This window comes from Micropterus dolomieu, linkage group LG03 (genome assembly GCF_021292245.1).
Source record: "Micropterus dolomieu isolate WLL.071019.BEF.003 ecotype Adirondacks linkage group LG03, ASM2129224v1, whole genome shotgun sequence".
NCBI classification, from domain to species: domain Eukaryota; kingdom Metazoa; phylum Chordata; class Actinopteri; order Centrarchiformes; family Centrarchidae; genus Micropterus; species Micropterus dolomieu.
This window is the reverse complement of record NC_060152.1, coordinates 8,487,689-8,504,057: the sequence shown is the minus strand read 5'-3', so window position 1 is coordinate 8,504,057 and position 16,369 is coordinate 8,487,689. Positions and strand designations below refer to the sequence as shown.

General features: G+C 39.1%; 1 protein-coding gene across 5 annotated transcripts in view; it reads left to right on the top strand.

Moving 5' to 3' along the window:
- The first annotated feature begins 802 nt into the window (after window positions 1–802).
- Window positions 803–16,369, top strand: part of LOC123968962 — a 21,578-nt gene continuing 6,011 nt past the window's right edge. For 4 of the 5 annotated variants that reach the window (XR_006824587.1, XM_046046013.1, XM_046046011.1 and 1 more), the window contains exons 1-17: window positions 803–1,082; window positions 1,333–1,376; window positions 1,932–2,220; window positions 6,205–6,252; window positions 6,578–6,636; window positions 6,804–7,086; window positions 7,517–7,560; window positions 7,915–8,197; window positions 8,476–8,519; window positions 12,451–12,727; window positions 12,988–13,016; window positions 13,362–13,650; window positions 14,274–14,305; window positions 14,393–14,678; window positions 15,643–15,686; window positions 15,797–15,870; window positions 16,033–16,250. Coding sequence is in view for 4 of the 5 variants with exons in the window: in XM_046046013.1 (XP_045901969.1) it covers window positions 806–1,082; window positions 1,333–1,376; window positions 1,932–2,220; window positions 6,205–6,252; window positions 6,578–6,636; window positions 6,804–7,086; window positions 7,517–7,560; window positions 7,915–8,197; window positions 8,476–8,519; window positions 12,451–12,727; window positions 12,988–13,016; window positions 13,362–13,650; window positions 14,274–14,305; window positions 14,393–14,678; window positions 15,643–15,686; window positions 15,797–15,870; window positions 16,033–16,250 (2,620 nt within the window). In the remaining variant the exon portion in view is untranslated. The remainder of the gene's footprint in view (window positions 1,083–1,332; window positions 1,377–1,931; window positions 2,221–6,204; window positions 6,253–6,577; window positions 6,637–6,803; window positions 7,087–7,516; window positions 7,561–7,914; window positions 8,198–8,475; window positions 8,520–12,450; window positions 12,728–12,987; window positions 13,017–13,361; window positions 13,651–14,273; window positions 14,306–14,392; window positions 14,679–15,642; window positions 15,687–15,796; window positions 15,871–16,032; window positions 16,251–16,369) is intronic. The other variant, XM_046046014.1, reaches the window with a different exon arrangement.

The following is a 16,369-nucleotide window of genomic DNA, read 5'->3' as shown; positions in this document are numbered from 1 at the left end:
CCTTTTATACTGTATCTGTGGGAATATACAGTACATTCTTCTTGATTAGTTTGACAGAGATAGAAATTCACAATATTTTAAAACAGAAAAATAAGTTGGTGTGTTTTGTTACTTTTTATATTAGAAGAAAAGATGCAACAAGTTAAACAGCCACTCTGTTGTCAAATAAAGAGACTCATTGCTGTCTTTGTAGCCCCGTCTTTGAAAGAGTTACAATAGGCAATGTAATGTAGGCAATAGTAAAAGCAAGTTTGTTATTTTATAAAAGTGGACTAAAGGGAAGGGCGGCGTGGTGGTGCAGTAGTTAGCACTGTCTCCTCACAGCAAGAAGGTCGGGGGTTCAAACCCCGGTAGCCTTTCTTTGTGGAGTTTGCATGTTCCACATGGGTTCTCTCCGGGTGCTCTGACTTCCTCCCACCGTCCAAAGACATGCAGGCTAGGTTAATTCGTGTCTCCAAAATTGTCCTTAGGTGTGAGTGTGAGTGGTTGTTTGTCTATGTGTGGCCCTGCGATGGACTGGCAACCTGTCCAGGGTGTACCCCGCCTTTCGCCCAATGTAAGTTGGGACTGGCACAAGCCCCCCGCAACTCTGTATGCAGGATAAGCAATTGATGATGGATGGACTTAAGGGAGTAACATTGATGTTGTTGATGTACAAGCAGTTTCACAAATATCAGCAATATCTTGTGTGAAATGGCTGATGTACTCTGAATACATCCATATTTCTAAAATCTGTCATCATTCCAGCTGATTAACTGTACTTTTGCTCCATGAACATTTCCTTTGAATTTTCCAGGTGGAAACGATGGTGTCTGTTATAGAGCTGCTTCTGGAAACACTGACTGATTTAAGTGTCGGGGAGTTTGAGAGGTTCAAATATTTCCTCAATCAAACTGACCTACACAGACACTTCTTAGACATCCCATGCTGGCTGCTTATTATGGGTGACATGCAGTACACAGTGTTTTCAATGGTGCAGATATACGGCCAGCAGTCTGCGGAGAAGATCAAGGAGGTTTTAAAGAGGATGGAGAGGATGGATCTGGTACAGAGGTTGTCAGACACCTGCTCAGGAGCCAAAAGTAAGACAATAAAGACAAAAACGTTAAAATCATGAAACCTAACATGTGAAGAAAACAGAAAAGAAGCATCATCTTGTGTACAAACAGATTTTGTGATTAATGTAAAGAAAAGAAAAATTTTCTGGAGAGGGGCAAAATATCACTGATCAATTACATGTAACTGATAAGGTTTCTGTATAATTCTGTATTGACCCTTTGTATTGTAATTCTTTTTCAATCACTCGTTTTTATGTCCTGTCTCTCTCCTCAGAAAAACACTCTGTCGATGAACGCCTGTCTGCACTGATCCACAAGGTGAGCAGTGTCATACCTGTCTGACCATGCAGAGTGCTGCTCTTATTAGATGCAGGTTCAAATCATATCAACATTAATGATGTTAAATTAAACCAAACTCATGATTTAAATTGAATGTGTCTCACAGAATTGAAGGTGACATTTGATTGAGTTTGATAATCTTTAAAAAAAGATTTTCAAAGAATTAAACAAAATCCAAAACATGAAATTGAGAAAATATCTGCATTGTGCTGCCACCTGTTTCTACAGTTACTTCATCAACAAGATCTGATGTTGAGATGAGTGGCTCATTTAAATTAATTAAATTGAGTTACAACCTGGAAATAAAAAAAACCCATTAATCAGGTTACAGATATTTAAGGGAAGAAGGAAAAATTAATCCTCCTTACCTCTAACAAACAGAAAATTACCAAATGCATCTGTAGCTTAGGTGATGTTGTAGAAACACAAAACTTAAAATATTCAAACGTCTAAAATAGCGGCACTGATTAGATGCTAAAAGATAAGTCCTAAATGTTTCCAGTGAAGAACATATTTCCTCTTTGAATTTTTCAGGTGGCAACAATGGCGGCTATTAAACAGCTGCTTTTGGAAACACTCAGATATTTGAGTTACTCTGAGCTGAACAAGTTCAAGTGGTTGCTGCAGTTTGGGTTCTTCCATAGGAGCCTTCCAGACATCTCATGGAAATTGATGCTGATGACAGACAGGACAGACGAACTGGTGGATATGATAATGAAGATGTTCTGTCAACAGTCTGTAGAGGTGACCTTGGAGGTTTTCATGGACATGAACAGGACTGATCTCGTGCAGAGGTTGTCAGAGACCAGCTCAGGACCCAAAGGTAAAATAAAGATAATACTATTTATTTCTATAGCGCTTCTCAGTAAAATCAGTAATTATGTACGTATAAGATACACAGTGAGGGGGCGGCAGTGGTGAAAGGTCTGTATCCTTTGGGCTCTGCGTAGGCACCTCACCCATATCACTGATGCTCGAGAGATGGGTACCAATGATCTTCTGAGCAGTTTTAATCACATCCCATGCCGGTTTGTGATGTTTCCAGTCAGGATGCTTTCTGTTGCTCCTTTGTAAAAGCTGACAAGAACTTGGCACGGGAATTTGGCCTTCTTAAGCTTCCTCAAGAAATATAGTGTGGAGATGTGAGATGACCATGTCAGGTTCTCTGTGTTACGGTGGGTGGGGTGGAGGCAGGTTGGAGGACCCAAACGCAGGACGCAAGGCAGAGGAGGAACAGTTGAATGGGGTTTAATACAAACTAAAGGCGAGCACACTTACAAGCAGAGTGGCTGATCAACAGAGTCCAAAAACAGGTTATCCAAACAGGTGAGAATCCAAAATGAGCAGGGAAACAGAGAGACACGACGAGGAAGACAGGCAACAAGACTTAACACTGGGGAATCCACGCACAGAAGGTAACACGAACACCGGACAAGGGCTGAACAGAAAGACCACACATATATACCAGGGATAATGAGCAGGGCGGGAGCAACGCAGGTGACAGACATGAGGCTAACGAGGGAGGCAGAGAGACAGCAGGAAAACAGAGAGGCAGGCAGGCAGAGACAACAGAGAGAGCACTTAGACAAGCAGACATGGGGCAGAGTGAATAACCAAGAATGCGACAGAGCTAAACAGAACCAGTAAAAGAACAAGGGAATACACAAGACTAAACAGGGAACACAAGACCAGGAGTAAACACAAAAGATATTAACTAACGCACAGGACTAGGAACTAACTGAACAAGACTACAGACAAACAGAGAACCAAAAACAGACTTAAACAGGAAAGACATGAACACAAATACCACACTCCTAACACTCTGTGATGCTAATTCCCAGGAACCTGAAACTGTTCACCTGATCCACCTCAGCTCCACTGATGTAGACAAGAGTGTGTGTCTTTATCTCCTTCTTCCTAAAAGTTAAGCAGAAGTTGTTTGCTGTGCACCACTCTGGAAGATTGTCACTTTCCTCCCGATATGAACCCTCGTTGTTTGAAATCCGGCCGATGATGGTGGTGCCGTCCGCAAACTTTATAACAGAGTTCTCTCTGTGTGAACTCGTGGGTGTACAGCGTGAACAGGAGGGGGCTGAGCACACAGACCTGGGGGGCTCCAGTGCAGAAAACTAGAGGGGAGGAGGTTTGTCCGCCAATCTTAACTGACTGGGGTCTGTTTGTGAGGGTGTCTACAGTTGTAGAGCATTGTATTTAAACCCAGAGTGCTGAGTTTGCTGATCAGTTTCATGGTGGAGATTGTGTTGAATGCTGAGCTGAAATCCACAGACAGCGTTCTGATGTAGGTGTTGTTTTTTTCAAGGTGTGTGAGGGCTGAGTGGAGGGCAGTGGATGTGGCATCCTCTGTGGATCTGTTGGTTCTGAAAGCAAACTGGTGAGGGTCCAGGCTGGCTGGGATGTTGTTCTTTATGTGCTGAAGAACCAGTTTCTCAAAGCGCTTCATCAGAATGGGGGTGAGAGCCACAGGGCGGTAGTCGTTCAGACTAGACACTGCAGACTTTTTAGGTACAGGAATAATGGTGGCTGTCTTGAAGCAGGTGGGAACCCTCTCCTGAGACAGTGAGATGTTAAAAAAAAATCAGTAACAACATCAACTAGCTGATTGGCTCAGGTTTTTACACATGATGGTGGAGCTCCTGCTATTGTAGCCTGAGAGGTCTCTCTCCAGTCTCTGCTTCGCCGCTTTTTTGGCTCTGGGCCGAACCCTCACCTCTCCATTCATCCAGTCCTTTTGATTGAGGAATGATTTTATCGTTTTAGTGATCACCACATCAACACATTTGCTGATGTATGATGTCACTGATGATGTATATTCCTCAAGGATGATATGGCTCTCCTGGGTGGCGACCTCTGAACATACTCAATTTGTGCTCCCAAAACAGTCCTGTAGAGCTGCTGTAGATTCATCTGTCCACACTTTGAATGTTGATTTGACCCTTTTAATCAGCTGGGTGTAAGTGGGCTGAAGAACCAGAGAAATATGGTCTGATAGACCAAAATGGGGACGGGGGAGGGCTTTGTAGCTGCCAGGAATATTGGTGTAGACAAGGTGTGTGTTCCTCCGGTGGGGATGTGGACATGCTGGTGGAATTTAAGTAATACCGTTCTGAGATTTGTTTGATTAAAATCACCAGCAACAATAACAACACCATCAGGTTGTCTTGTCATGTCACTGCTGCTGACCTCATACAGTTTCTGAAGTGCATTTTTTTAATTTGCAGCTGGAGGAATGTAAACGGCAACAACAAAAACATTTGAGAATTCTCTGGCCGACATCTCAACATTAAAAACATTGTCCATCCACTCTAGTGTCCTGTCTGTGCGGAATTAGGAGTGTGGCGGTGGAGCAGGTCTGTGATGTAGGAAGGGGCCTAGTTATGGAGGGCTTTGTGAGAGAGGGGGAGGATTTTGTAACGTACTGAATACGTTGGGGAACAGGGATCTAGGGGAGATTCTTGAGGACGGGGGTGATGTGGTCACAGGTGTGGGTGTGGACAGTTTTGGATATATTGAAATTTATTTAGGGCTTGGAAGATAGAGGACGCTATTGCAGTAGTCAATTCTGGATGTAACGAAGGCATGGATCGAGGTTTCGGCAGCAGAGAAGGTAATGTTTTTGAGGTGAAAGAAGGCAGTCCTGGTTATATGGTTATATGGTTGCTGACAAAGATGACTCCGAGGTTGTGGTTATGTGGGGATGGGGACTTGGTAGAGTTGTTGATGGAGAGACTGAAGTTGTTGGTGTTTTTTGTGAGTGATTTGGTGCCGATGAAATCTGTCAGATTTATTGTAATCGAGTTGGGGGAGGAAGTTTGTTTGCATCCAGGTTTGTATATCGGTGAGGCAATTTGATTTGCAGAGGTAACTGTGGTGCATAATACATTAATGTATAATAATAAATATACATGGTTACAAAGTGCTTTCCCCAACACTTTTTGAAAGCATTTGCTAAAAGTTTTCTGAAAATTAGAACAAATTAAGATTCTATGAGAAAGGTTTACATGCCTAATAGGAAAACATTGCAATGTAAATATGGAAGAAACAAATCTACCATGTCCAAAAAAAGTAACTTAGGCCAAAAAAACAAGCTGCTTATTACTGAATTATATTCAAGAATATTTTTATTTTCTGATTTGTCACTGGCCACATGCATTTTGTTTCCCTTCATATCAATAAAGACATTTCCACCATAAATTGGTTCAGAATATGTCTCTAGACTGCAAGAAATTAAGAGTTTAATGCTCAAAATCTTCTGGGGTGGGACCCCAGACCCCACAATTGAATAGCCTATTTCATCAATGAATATTTCTTCTAAATAGCATTGAAGGATCTTGTTGTCTTGTTCTCGTGACTCCAATATTATGCATTATCATGTCTTGTGGACTAAGTGTTTCGTCTCACCCCTAATCTGAACCCTTAAATGTTCCCACCACTTTTCAAAAAAATTATCCTTTAGAGGTGAATGTTTTGGACTTTAAAGCAACGATGTTCTGAGGATTAATGAATCTGTTAACTTTGGTCCTTTTTTGTAAATGTAGTGTTTTCCAAGTTCTCTCAACATCTTTTCTTTGAAAACATTCTTCTTTTTTGGGCCACATGTTCTTTGTCTGTAGAATAGCTTTCTCATTGACCATGACTACTTCTTTCACACACCTGAAACTTATAACTAACTATAACTATAACTAATAAAAGACTTATTCTCAGGACCTAGTATTATAATTAGAACACAGAAAGGGTACACACAGTGTATTTATTATTACAATAAAAATTTTCATTAAATGCATTGCAGCTGAAGGATCATCTGCTGAAGCCTTTGGTGTGAATACCACAGAGAAAGGTAGGTCTATAATAGATAAAAACACTTAAAACACTAAATAAGATATATCAAAACAACAAATATAATTAATTGAACTAAGAATAAAGTTTCCTCAAAGCCCTATATTTATTTAAATTTACATATCAGTGTATGAACCTTAAACAGTGAGTGTAATAGCAAATCTTAGTGTTCATCACATGAAGTCGAGAAATGATTTTTATGATATTACTATTAAGTAAATTTTCTGTCCATTTTGCAGTGAATCCTTAATATTAGTATTTTTATAGTCTGACAGTGTCTCATTATAAAGCCTGATGTTAAATTAATCATTAACGGGTTTCTATAGTTCCTGTATCAACAGAGAAACACTCTGTGGATGAGCATTGGCCTGCAGTGACTGAAAAAGTGAGTAATCTGTCTGACTTTAAACTAAAACTGAAACAATTCATCCATTAAGTGATTGGTTAACCATATATATATATAAAATAACTATTTTTTGGTAATTGATTAATTGAAAATAAAAATATAAACATGGTTGCAATCACCATGAACATTTCCTCTGAATTCACCAGGTAGAAACAATGGCATCTGTTATAGAGCTGCTTCTGGAAACGCTGGCTGATTTGAGTGGAGGGCAGCTCAAGGACTTCATATATTATGTCTTCCTGAGTCAAATTCAGTGTTTCTCAGACATCACAGTAATGCTGCTGGAGGCAACAGACATTCAGGTTACAGTGATTTTAATGGTGCAGCTCTATGGCCAACATTCTGTGGAGAAGACCAAGGAGGTTTTAAAGATGATAGAGAGGACTGATCTGGTGCACAGGTTGTCAGACAGCAGCTCAGGACCCAAAAGTAAGACAAAAACATGTTAAAATCATAAAACTGGTCCTTAACATGTGTCTCATAACTTGTGCCATGTCTTATTCTCTTTACATGATACATAAAATATATACATAGTATAGTGTATATATACATACAGTGTGTACATACTGTATATACTATATGTGCTATGTATGTATGTATGTATATATACAGTGTATAACGTATATAAACTATATATCTAATTTAGAGAAGATACACCATCTGGAGTTCAAAATGTATAATTATAATTATTATATATTATATTATTATAATATATACATTTACAACGTATATGTCACTGTTGAGGAGGTGTAAGGTTTTTGTGTTCTGTAAATATTTAGAAAGCAGTATTGCCTTATAACATTGTTTATTGTCAGATGTTGGATGAATCACTCATTACTTTTACCACTTTTCTCCTCAGAGAAACCTTCTGCAGATGAACACCGGTCTGCACTGATCCAGAGAGTAAGTAAAATAAACATTGATCAAACATCTTTTTAGCGTACTTCAAATCATTTAAGTGTTAAAATATACAGTAAATAAATACAAAACATGCTCTCCTGCTCTGACTCATTTCAGTGTTTGTGAAAAGAGTTGTAGCTTTTCACTTTGGGTTCATTTGAACCCAAAGTGAAATGTGTTCAATTTGAAAAGAAAATAAGAACATACTAATCAATAAAATTGATGTTGTGAACTATAATCAATGCAACAGCAATAACCAAATGTATCAATACATCGCGTGATCTGGCAGAAACAAACATATTTTTAATTGGTCCAGCAGATTAAATATATTTTCCCTGAACGTTTTGATCGTTTCAGGTTGCAACAATAGCAGCTGTTGAACAGCTGCTTTTGGAAACCCTGAATGATTTGAGTAACAAGGAGCTCAAGAAATTCAAGGAGTTCCTGCAGTGGATTGTCTCCCAGAAGGACCTCCCATACATCTCATGGACGTTGAGACACACAGCCAGAGCAGAAATAGTCAGTCTGATGGTGGAGAACTATGGCCAACAGTCTGTGGAGTTGACCAGGGAGGTTTTGAAGAAGATGAACAGGACTGATATGATGGAGAAATTGTCAAAACCCAGCTCCGCACTCAAAAGTAAGACCAAGAAGATAAAAAGTTGTCATATCACATAATCATGCGTCTCAGAAATGTATAATAAATACATTTTATAATTTATTTATGATAAAAAAAATGTGAATCTGCTTTAATTAAAAATCATCATATAACAGTGGGCAGGGGTCAATAAATCATTAATGAAATAGTGTTTTATTTTTTTTCCTTTTGAAGTAACTGAGACTTATTAATGTCAATTATAGTCTATGTTAAATCGTTTATAATACTAATATAATACTTTAAATTTCTTTTCTCCTCAGAGAAACACTCTGTGGATGAACATCGACCTGCACCATTCGAGAGAGTGAGTCTGACTTTACACATCACACCTTTCATTCAATAGATGCAGTTTGAAAACCATCCTCATCTTGAACATCACAAATAATGACACAAACCAAATGTTTTAAATTGGATGGTTCTTACAACCATCAAGCTGGGATAGGCAATTTATTTCAGAAGCATTTTTTGATATATTTGTTGAAATTCTCTTTGCATCCGGACAGCAATCAAAATCAAATCTGTGACACAAAAAATGAAAAATCCTGTATTGCAGGCCTGTAATAAGCATGGCATCTGACAAGGACTTCATTCAGTTTGAATGAAAATATTGGCTGGCGTACCTGCCTGTCTAACTAACTAACTGCCTGTCTGTGTGAATTCTGCCTGTGCACTCACTGCGGATGAAAATGTGTTTTGGGGGAGAGGCTTTGGAGGGAGTCCCCGAAGGGATGTCCAAACTATCTCCAACATTACCCACCCCGGTTTTATGGTTGAGCTCTTTAGCAGTAATGTCCACCACTGATGTGATGATAGACATGGCGGCCCACCCCCCCTGAAAGAATGACTATATCAAATATAATTAGGCTATATTAAAAAAAATTGTTTTCTCACACAAAGGCAATTTGCTTCTGCTTGTCGCCTCAGGAGTTCAATTAATTTGAACTTAAGTTGGGCAACGTTATTCTCGTGTTTATCAGTGCTGCTCCTTCCCTCTCTGTGTTTGTGTTTCAGCGAGGGCGGGTCTCCTCGGTCCTCCACACACACACAGACACACCATCATATCAAAGAGAAAGAAAGCTCACTTCAATGAAAGAAAACGCAAACTCGTTGTAGACTTCGTGACTGTGGGGGCAGTGTCAGATATTTTTTAAATTTTTTTATTGACAACAACGAATGTACAAATACAGCAGATTGTGCTCATCATAAAGTGTAAAGATAAATTATTCATCATAAAACTGTGGAGGAACAGTAGGCCTATATGAAATAATACAACATTAAAGAAAAAGGGGAAAACAAACAAAGGGTTATTGTTTCTCTTTAAAGATTTCATTGTACAATTTGATAGTTCTGTTGCATTTTCGGGTCAATAAGCTTAAGGATTTTAATATAAACCTGCATAGAAATCCAGTGAAGTTGGGGAGAGTCTTTGTGTTTTTGCACTTTTTGCCATGTAAGATCAATAAGTTTACAACTTCTTTGACATTACATTTATCATGTTCGAAATATGTAATGATATTTATACTGTCGATTTTACCATTGTTTTTAGTTTCACCCCTAATATAATCTTTCATACGAGTCCAAAAGGTAAGTGAATGTACACTGTGAAAAAATTTGTAATCTTGTAATGATTCCAGTTCATCATTGCAAAAAACACATTTGTTTTCAATATCTAAAAATTTGGAGTAATATATATTTGTTAGGTATACGTTGGGCGGCTGTGGCTCAGGAGGTAGAGCGGGTTGGCCGTTAATCGGAAGGTCGGGAGTTTAATCGTGGCTCCCCCTGGTTGCATGTCGAAGTGTCCTTGGGCAAGATACTGAACCCCGCATTGCCCCTGGCGGCTGTTCCGCCAGTGTATGAATGAGTGTGAATGTTAGTTTCCGTTTGAGCGCTTAGGCTCAGTGTATGAATGTGTGTGACTGGTGAATGCAGATGTAGTGTAAAAGCGCTTTGAGAGGTCGAAAAGGCTAGAAAGGCGCTATACAAATACGGAGCATTTACAATTTTAATGTGCACTTTATTAATTTTATTGTTAATACAAAATTTGAATGGGAGTAACCATGCCTTATTCCAATAGATACCTGTAGAGAATGTAGTCCCAGATGAATTTACCTTTAGGAGTAATTTTTCTTCTGTTACAGGTTATTACGTATATGCTTATTGTTGCATTTAGCTTTCATAATAACAATACCATTTATCATCAAAGGGGGTTCTAACCTCAGTGCTTGCTCATATTGAAGATGACATTTCATTAAATATGATAGACCATTGGGAATAGCTTTCATTACAAGATTAAATTCTCTGTTATAGGAAAATACTTGACACAAAGGAATCTTTCATACAATTGTCCAACATTTTGTTAACTTGACTAATGTATAATATCTAGACCAACCTGTTGTTTTAGATCCGTCTCGGCAAAACCAACATCTAAAGTAGGACCACATAGTCAAGAGATCAAGTGATGCTTATATCATTTCTTTTACCGTGTCTGCAGTAACTCCGTCGATGATCACCTCAGGGCCGCACCAAGTCACATTTTCCCCTCCTTCCGCGCTTTGTCAACCAATGGCCAAAGCTTTTTCTGACACTGCCAGATTTTGTGCCTGAAGGTGCGCATAGTGAAGTGGACATGGGCTCCTGTCTTCCCTGGGATGTCCAATCTGGTGTACAATATTAATGAGAAATCCAGCATCGACTATTGTTCTGCTTCTTCAATCTTCGTATCTTATTTTTTTTGTATCTTTTTTTTTTATCTTGAGATTTTTTTTTCTTATAGCATGTATCTTCTCATTAGTTGTTTTCATCCAATGATCCATCCCTTCAACATTTTCTTTGATGGACAAAATGTCTGCAGTGTTTTTGCTAATCTTTTGTTCAAGGGAGGTAGATCTGCTTGTTAATTCCTGGATAGCTTTTAATATGTCGGATTGGACACTTCCTTCTCCTGGCTGCTTGAACAAAATCTTTATTGTGTTTGGACTTGACACAGGGGTTTCAGACATCCATTCAAGTCCATTAGAAAGTTCCCCCCTCTTCTGCTCTTCACTTGGCATGGTCAACGTTCAATAGGCAGGTTAACATTAGCTTGTAATGTAAATAGGCTAGCTAGCAGAGCTCGGTTGCAGCTATTAACAAGGTTGTTTCATGCGACAATAATACGTCCGTATTAAACTTGTGTTATTACATTTTTCTCTTTTGCTTGCAGGCCGCTGTCCTTTACGTTCACTTTTTGCAGTTTTTGTCTTTGGATAAGGCAACCGGTACTCAAAACCTTCCGGAGCTCAGAACCACACGTCTGCACTGGCCGCCATCTTGGTCCTTCTCTGGCGGCATGAGAAGCTGCAGAGCTTGTCTCTCTTTTTCTCTCTCGCCTGCTATTCACCGGTCTTGTGCAGAGTTTAGCATGCATGCCGTGCTGCTGACAACTGCATGCACGTCGCGGTTTCTTGCAGGTCTATTAGTAGTAAGTAGCTGCTATTTAAAAACAATAAAATATTCTTTGTGTTGTTCATCAACGGTGATAAATTATCCGAAAGTCCCGCGAGGTGCGGACAACTCGGCATAACACCGGGGGATCCGCTCCGTCTCTTCAGCAAGTGTCCAACCGCTGCTACTACATACACGCTAGGCATACACATACGCACTGACGACCCAGGGTTAGGGTTACGATTTTGGATTCATTCACGCACTTTAAAAACATTTATCGAAAGTTTTTTTCTTTTTACATGTTTATTTACAGCATTAAACGTTGAAATGTGTATTGGAACAGACTGTAGATTAACTTTTTGGGAGAAAACTGGTAGTTCTATGTAAAATCAGACGTTGAGCATCCTCATATCGCCAAAATGGCCTGATCCTTGTTTCACTGCGAAGCTTCGACTGTGAGATTGACAGTCGAATCAGGCTCCGCCCATCAAAGCATCGAATCTTCGACTATTAGTTAGTCAGTCCTAATTTTCCTTTTGAAATTTCAGTCATCCACCACATCATTACACAGTATCTCTTATGACAAAATGTGCTTTAATAGTAAAACAGAATTCCAAAAAATTTAAACGGAAAACACAGAATTTGGGAACAAATAAAACAGAATCTGGCAAAAATTTTAATATTAAACCAGCATCAAACCAACATCTATACTCTGTCTAAAACCCACATTAAATACAAAGAAAAAATCTTTAACTATACACATCGAGAAATTACACATTTGCTTAACGTATCCTCTTTTTTTTTTTCAGGCAGCTGTTGAACAGTTTCTTTTGGAAACACTGAAGGATTTAAGTCACAGGGAGCTCGAGAAGTTCATGCGGTTGCTGCAGTTCACGTACTTCCAAAAGAGTTTCCCACAAATCTCATTAAGTCAATTGAACTGTGTAAAAAGTGAAGATGAACTAGTGCGTCTAATGGTGCAGACCTGTGGCGAGCGGACCGTGGAAGTGACCAAGGAGGTTTTAATGGACATAAACAGGACTGATCTGGTAGACAGGTTGTCAGAGACCAGCTCAAGATCCAAAGGTCAGAGATAGAAGACAAAAACTGCCACTTCACACAATCATATGTTTCATAAATGTGTAATAAATTTTATAATTCATAATAACACAGTTAATCTGATTTGGCTCTAACTCTAGTTGCCAATGAGAAATATGACAAAAGTAGAGGGTCCAGGCTTACTTTGACTGCAGAAATCACAACTAAAGCAACTAAATCTGATAAAAGTTGTTTATGTTCTCATTTTGAATCAGTAATGAGTCATTTTCTGTTTTCTTTCTCCTCAGTGGATTTCCAGTCTGAATGGTTTCAGAAAGTGAGTAGTGTTACATCAGACACACTTTACACAGCTTTCATTTAGTAGTTACAGGTTAAAAGTGAAGACGTTTTTAAACCAGAACCACAGCTGCTGTAGAAGTGATAAGGAAATGTGATCAAGTGGCTTATTGCTGCTTTTGGTGGCAAAGAGAGTTAGAGACAGTCAAGACAGCACAATTACTAATAACCAGTTTAAAGAAATAAATCAAATGAATCATACTGTGTTGTGATGGTTATATTAGTTCTTACAATTCTCTCATGACATAGAAATCATGAAATTATTGTTTCATCACTATAGTGGAGAAATGACATAAATGCCCTCTGATCACTTTGAATCCATCAGGAAGCGACCATGACATCACTTCAGAAGAAGCTTTTGGAAACACTGAAAGATTTAAGTTATGGGGAGCTCGAGCAATTCAAGTTGTTTCTGCAGCACAAACACACGAAGGAAGGTCTCCCAGGAATCCCAAGACACCAGATAGAGATGGCAGACAGAGATGAAATAGTGGAGCTGATGGTGGAAATCTACGGCCAACAGTCTGTGGAGGTGACCAGGGAGTTTTTAACAATGATGGCCATGGATGAAATGATGATGAAGTGGTCCAACCCCAAGTGGTCAAGACTCAAAGGTAAGACAATAAAGACAACTGTCATATTACATAATACACTCATACAATTTTAATTCATAATAAATAAAAGTAAATCTGCTTTAAGTGCTAACTCTGTCATCATCACCGATAAGAAATGTAAAACACGGGGCAGGGATCAATAGATTATATATATGAAATGATGAATTAAATCAACAACTCTTACACAACATAAACTGAATGATAGAAGTTTAATAAGTTTAGTAATTTAGTTTCTGGGCTGTTGGATTTGAATGCTTTAAATTGTGATGGTGTTAATAATCATTTTGCAGTGAATTTGTTTCATTTTATTTCTTTTTGTAGTAACTGAGCCTTTGAAAAGTCGATTATACTCTATTATATTACGTGTAATAAGAAAATTGTTGCGTTTCGCTTAAGGCTGAACCCAAGTGCGGACACAAACACGACCAGAAGCAGAGGAAAGTTCACATAGTTTTATTAAGCAACAAAAAGTACTTCTGAGCAGAGGCGAGGCAGGCAGCGTTGGTGAGTTTTCCAGACAGAAAAAGGCGATCCACAGGCAGTGCGAAGTGAACAGGTAACTCCTCCGTTGGCTGGCAACAAAAATAAACCTCTGATTCAGTTTTTATTTCTTTTATCCTCAGAGGATGAACATCAACCTGCACTGTTCAAGAGAGTGAGTCTGACACATCACAGCTTTCATTCAATAGATGCAGGGTTAAAACATTTACTTAATGCCCTCTGATCACTCCTAATCCATCAGGAAGTAACCATGACATCACTTCAGGAAAAGCTTTTGGAAACACTGGAATATTTAAGTGACAGGGATCTCAAGAAATTCAATCGTGTCCTGCAGTACACTAACATCAAGGAAGGCCTCCCAAGAATCCCAAGACACAGAATGGAGATGGCAGACAGAGTTGAAACAGTGGAGCTGATGGTGGAGATCTACGGCCAACAGTCAGTGGAGGTGACCAGGGAGGTTTTAAAGAAGATGAGCAGGACTGATCTGGCGCAGAAGTTGTCAGACATCAGCTCAGGATCTAAAGGTAAGTTGTGAAAAAAACTACATTATTATTATTTGAATATCAAAAATTTGGTATACAGAGTGTGGTCTTTATTATTTTTCTTTAATGTTACTCTTACATATGGACAGTCAGGCACCAATCTGAATGTGTGTGTTTGTTTTAAATGTTATTTTATCTAGAAGCATATATCCTATATGCTGACTAATGACATCAGTCACTCTATCAGTGGTTTAGCGTGCTCGTGGCTCTATGGACAACTCTGCCTCTGATTGGCTAATTCTCGTTGCCTCTGTTAGTTAGGTTTATTCCTGACATTGTGGGTGAGGCCAATAGCTGTGACTGAAGTCCAAGAACACGACTGTCGAATGAAAGGTCACCGCTGGTTCCCGTGCGATAAAGTGGTAGTTATTGTGTTTCACCTCAGTAGTTAGGATTTGTGTTTTTGCATCTGTGGAGACAAAAGCAACACCCTTTCAAGATTATGCCTGTACCTGCTGATTGAATGCGATTTCACTGCATGTGCTGTGTGATAGTGTGTTACATTGTACGTAACCATGGTAACCAGGATCTTATAGCCCTTTCTTTATGCGCCCCTTTTCCATTTTTTTTCTCTCCTTTTCTATACTGACCTCCACATTTACACACTCACACACTACACAAACATCGGAATACACACATATCTGTAATCCACAGCTGTAGTCTAACTCAAACTGTGCTCCACGCCATTTGGGTGTCTCAACCCCTTTCTTAAGCTTCACGGATCGATCCACCATTTTGAATCAGCGGCTGATGAACCACCGACGTGGTCATGTTCGCCACTTCCCTCACTCCAAACTTCTGTTGTTACACACACATACATGCACACCCACATATACACATGCCTACACATTTACATATGCCTGCTGATTGTTGAATGCTTGTTTTTACTTGGAATAATTTTCATGTCATAACATAATTTTAAAAAAATCCAACGTGTCTTCACAAGGGCCTTCAAGAAGCTTGGAGCTTGAGGCTTGTGGAAGCACTGTGGTAATCACTTAAATTCATTAATTTATTCAGTTCAGTTATTTGTTATTTACTTATTCAATTAGGATGACGCAAAAAGAGACTTTTCTATTTTAAATGATTGTCCTCTGCAGCTGGACTCCAGTGACTGGACTAAACTTGACCCTAAAATGAACAGTACAGGTGCAGATGAGACTCCAACTTACAGGTAAAACTAACCAAAATATCCAAAAAACTCAACACAGCAAACTGGAACTAGAGGAAACAGTTACCCTTATTTCTTGGAAAAATATATTTATTCCGTTGTGCCCCTAATACAGTATTTTTGTACATATACACAAACTCACTAGTTTTGTTCTTCACTTCTTAGCCTACAGTCTGAAGCAGGAAACCACTTTGAATGCAGTGTCTCTGGCTTGCGCTGGGCCTGTAAGGAAAAGGTCAGCTTTAGGTACCAGTTTTGCTCTTGGGACGAACCAATGGAGAGGATGGAAAGCATCAAATACATACCTGCAGGTCCCCTAATGGACATCACAGTCATTGCTGGAAGGTTTGATGATGTGTACCTGCCACACTGGATCTGCATTGGTAAGTGGACATGAAGAAATGTACAAAATTCTTTGTAAAGTGCACAAAAAACTGACACAATTCCTTCCTCCTGACTAATTGTGTGTTCTTGTATTTTGTGCAGATGATGTCCCTAAAAT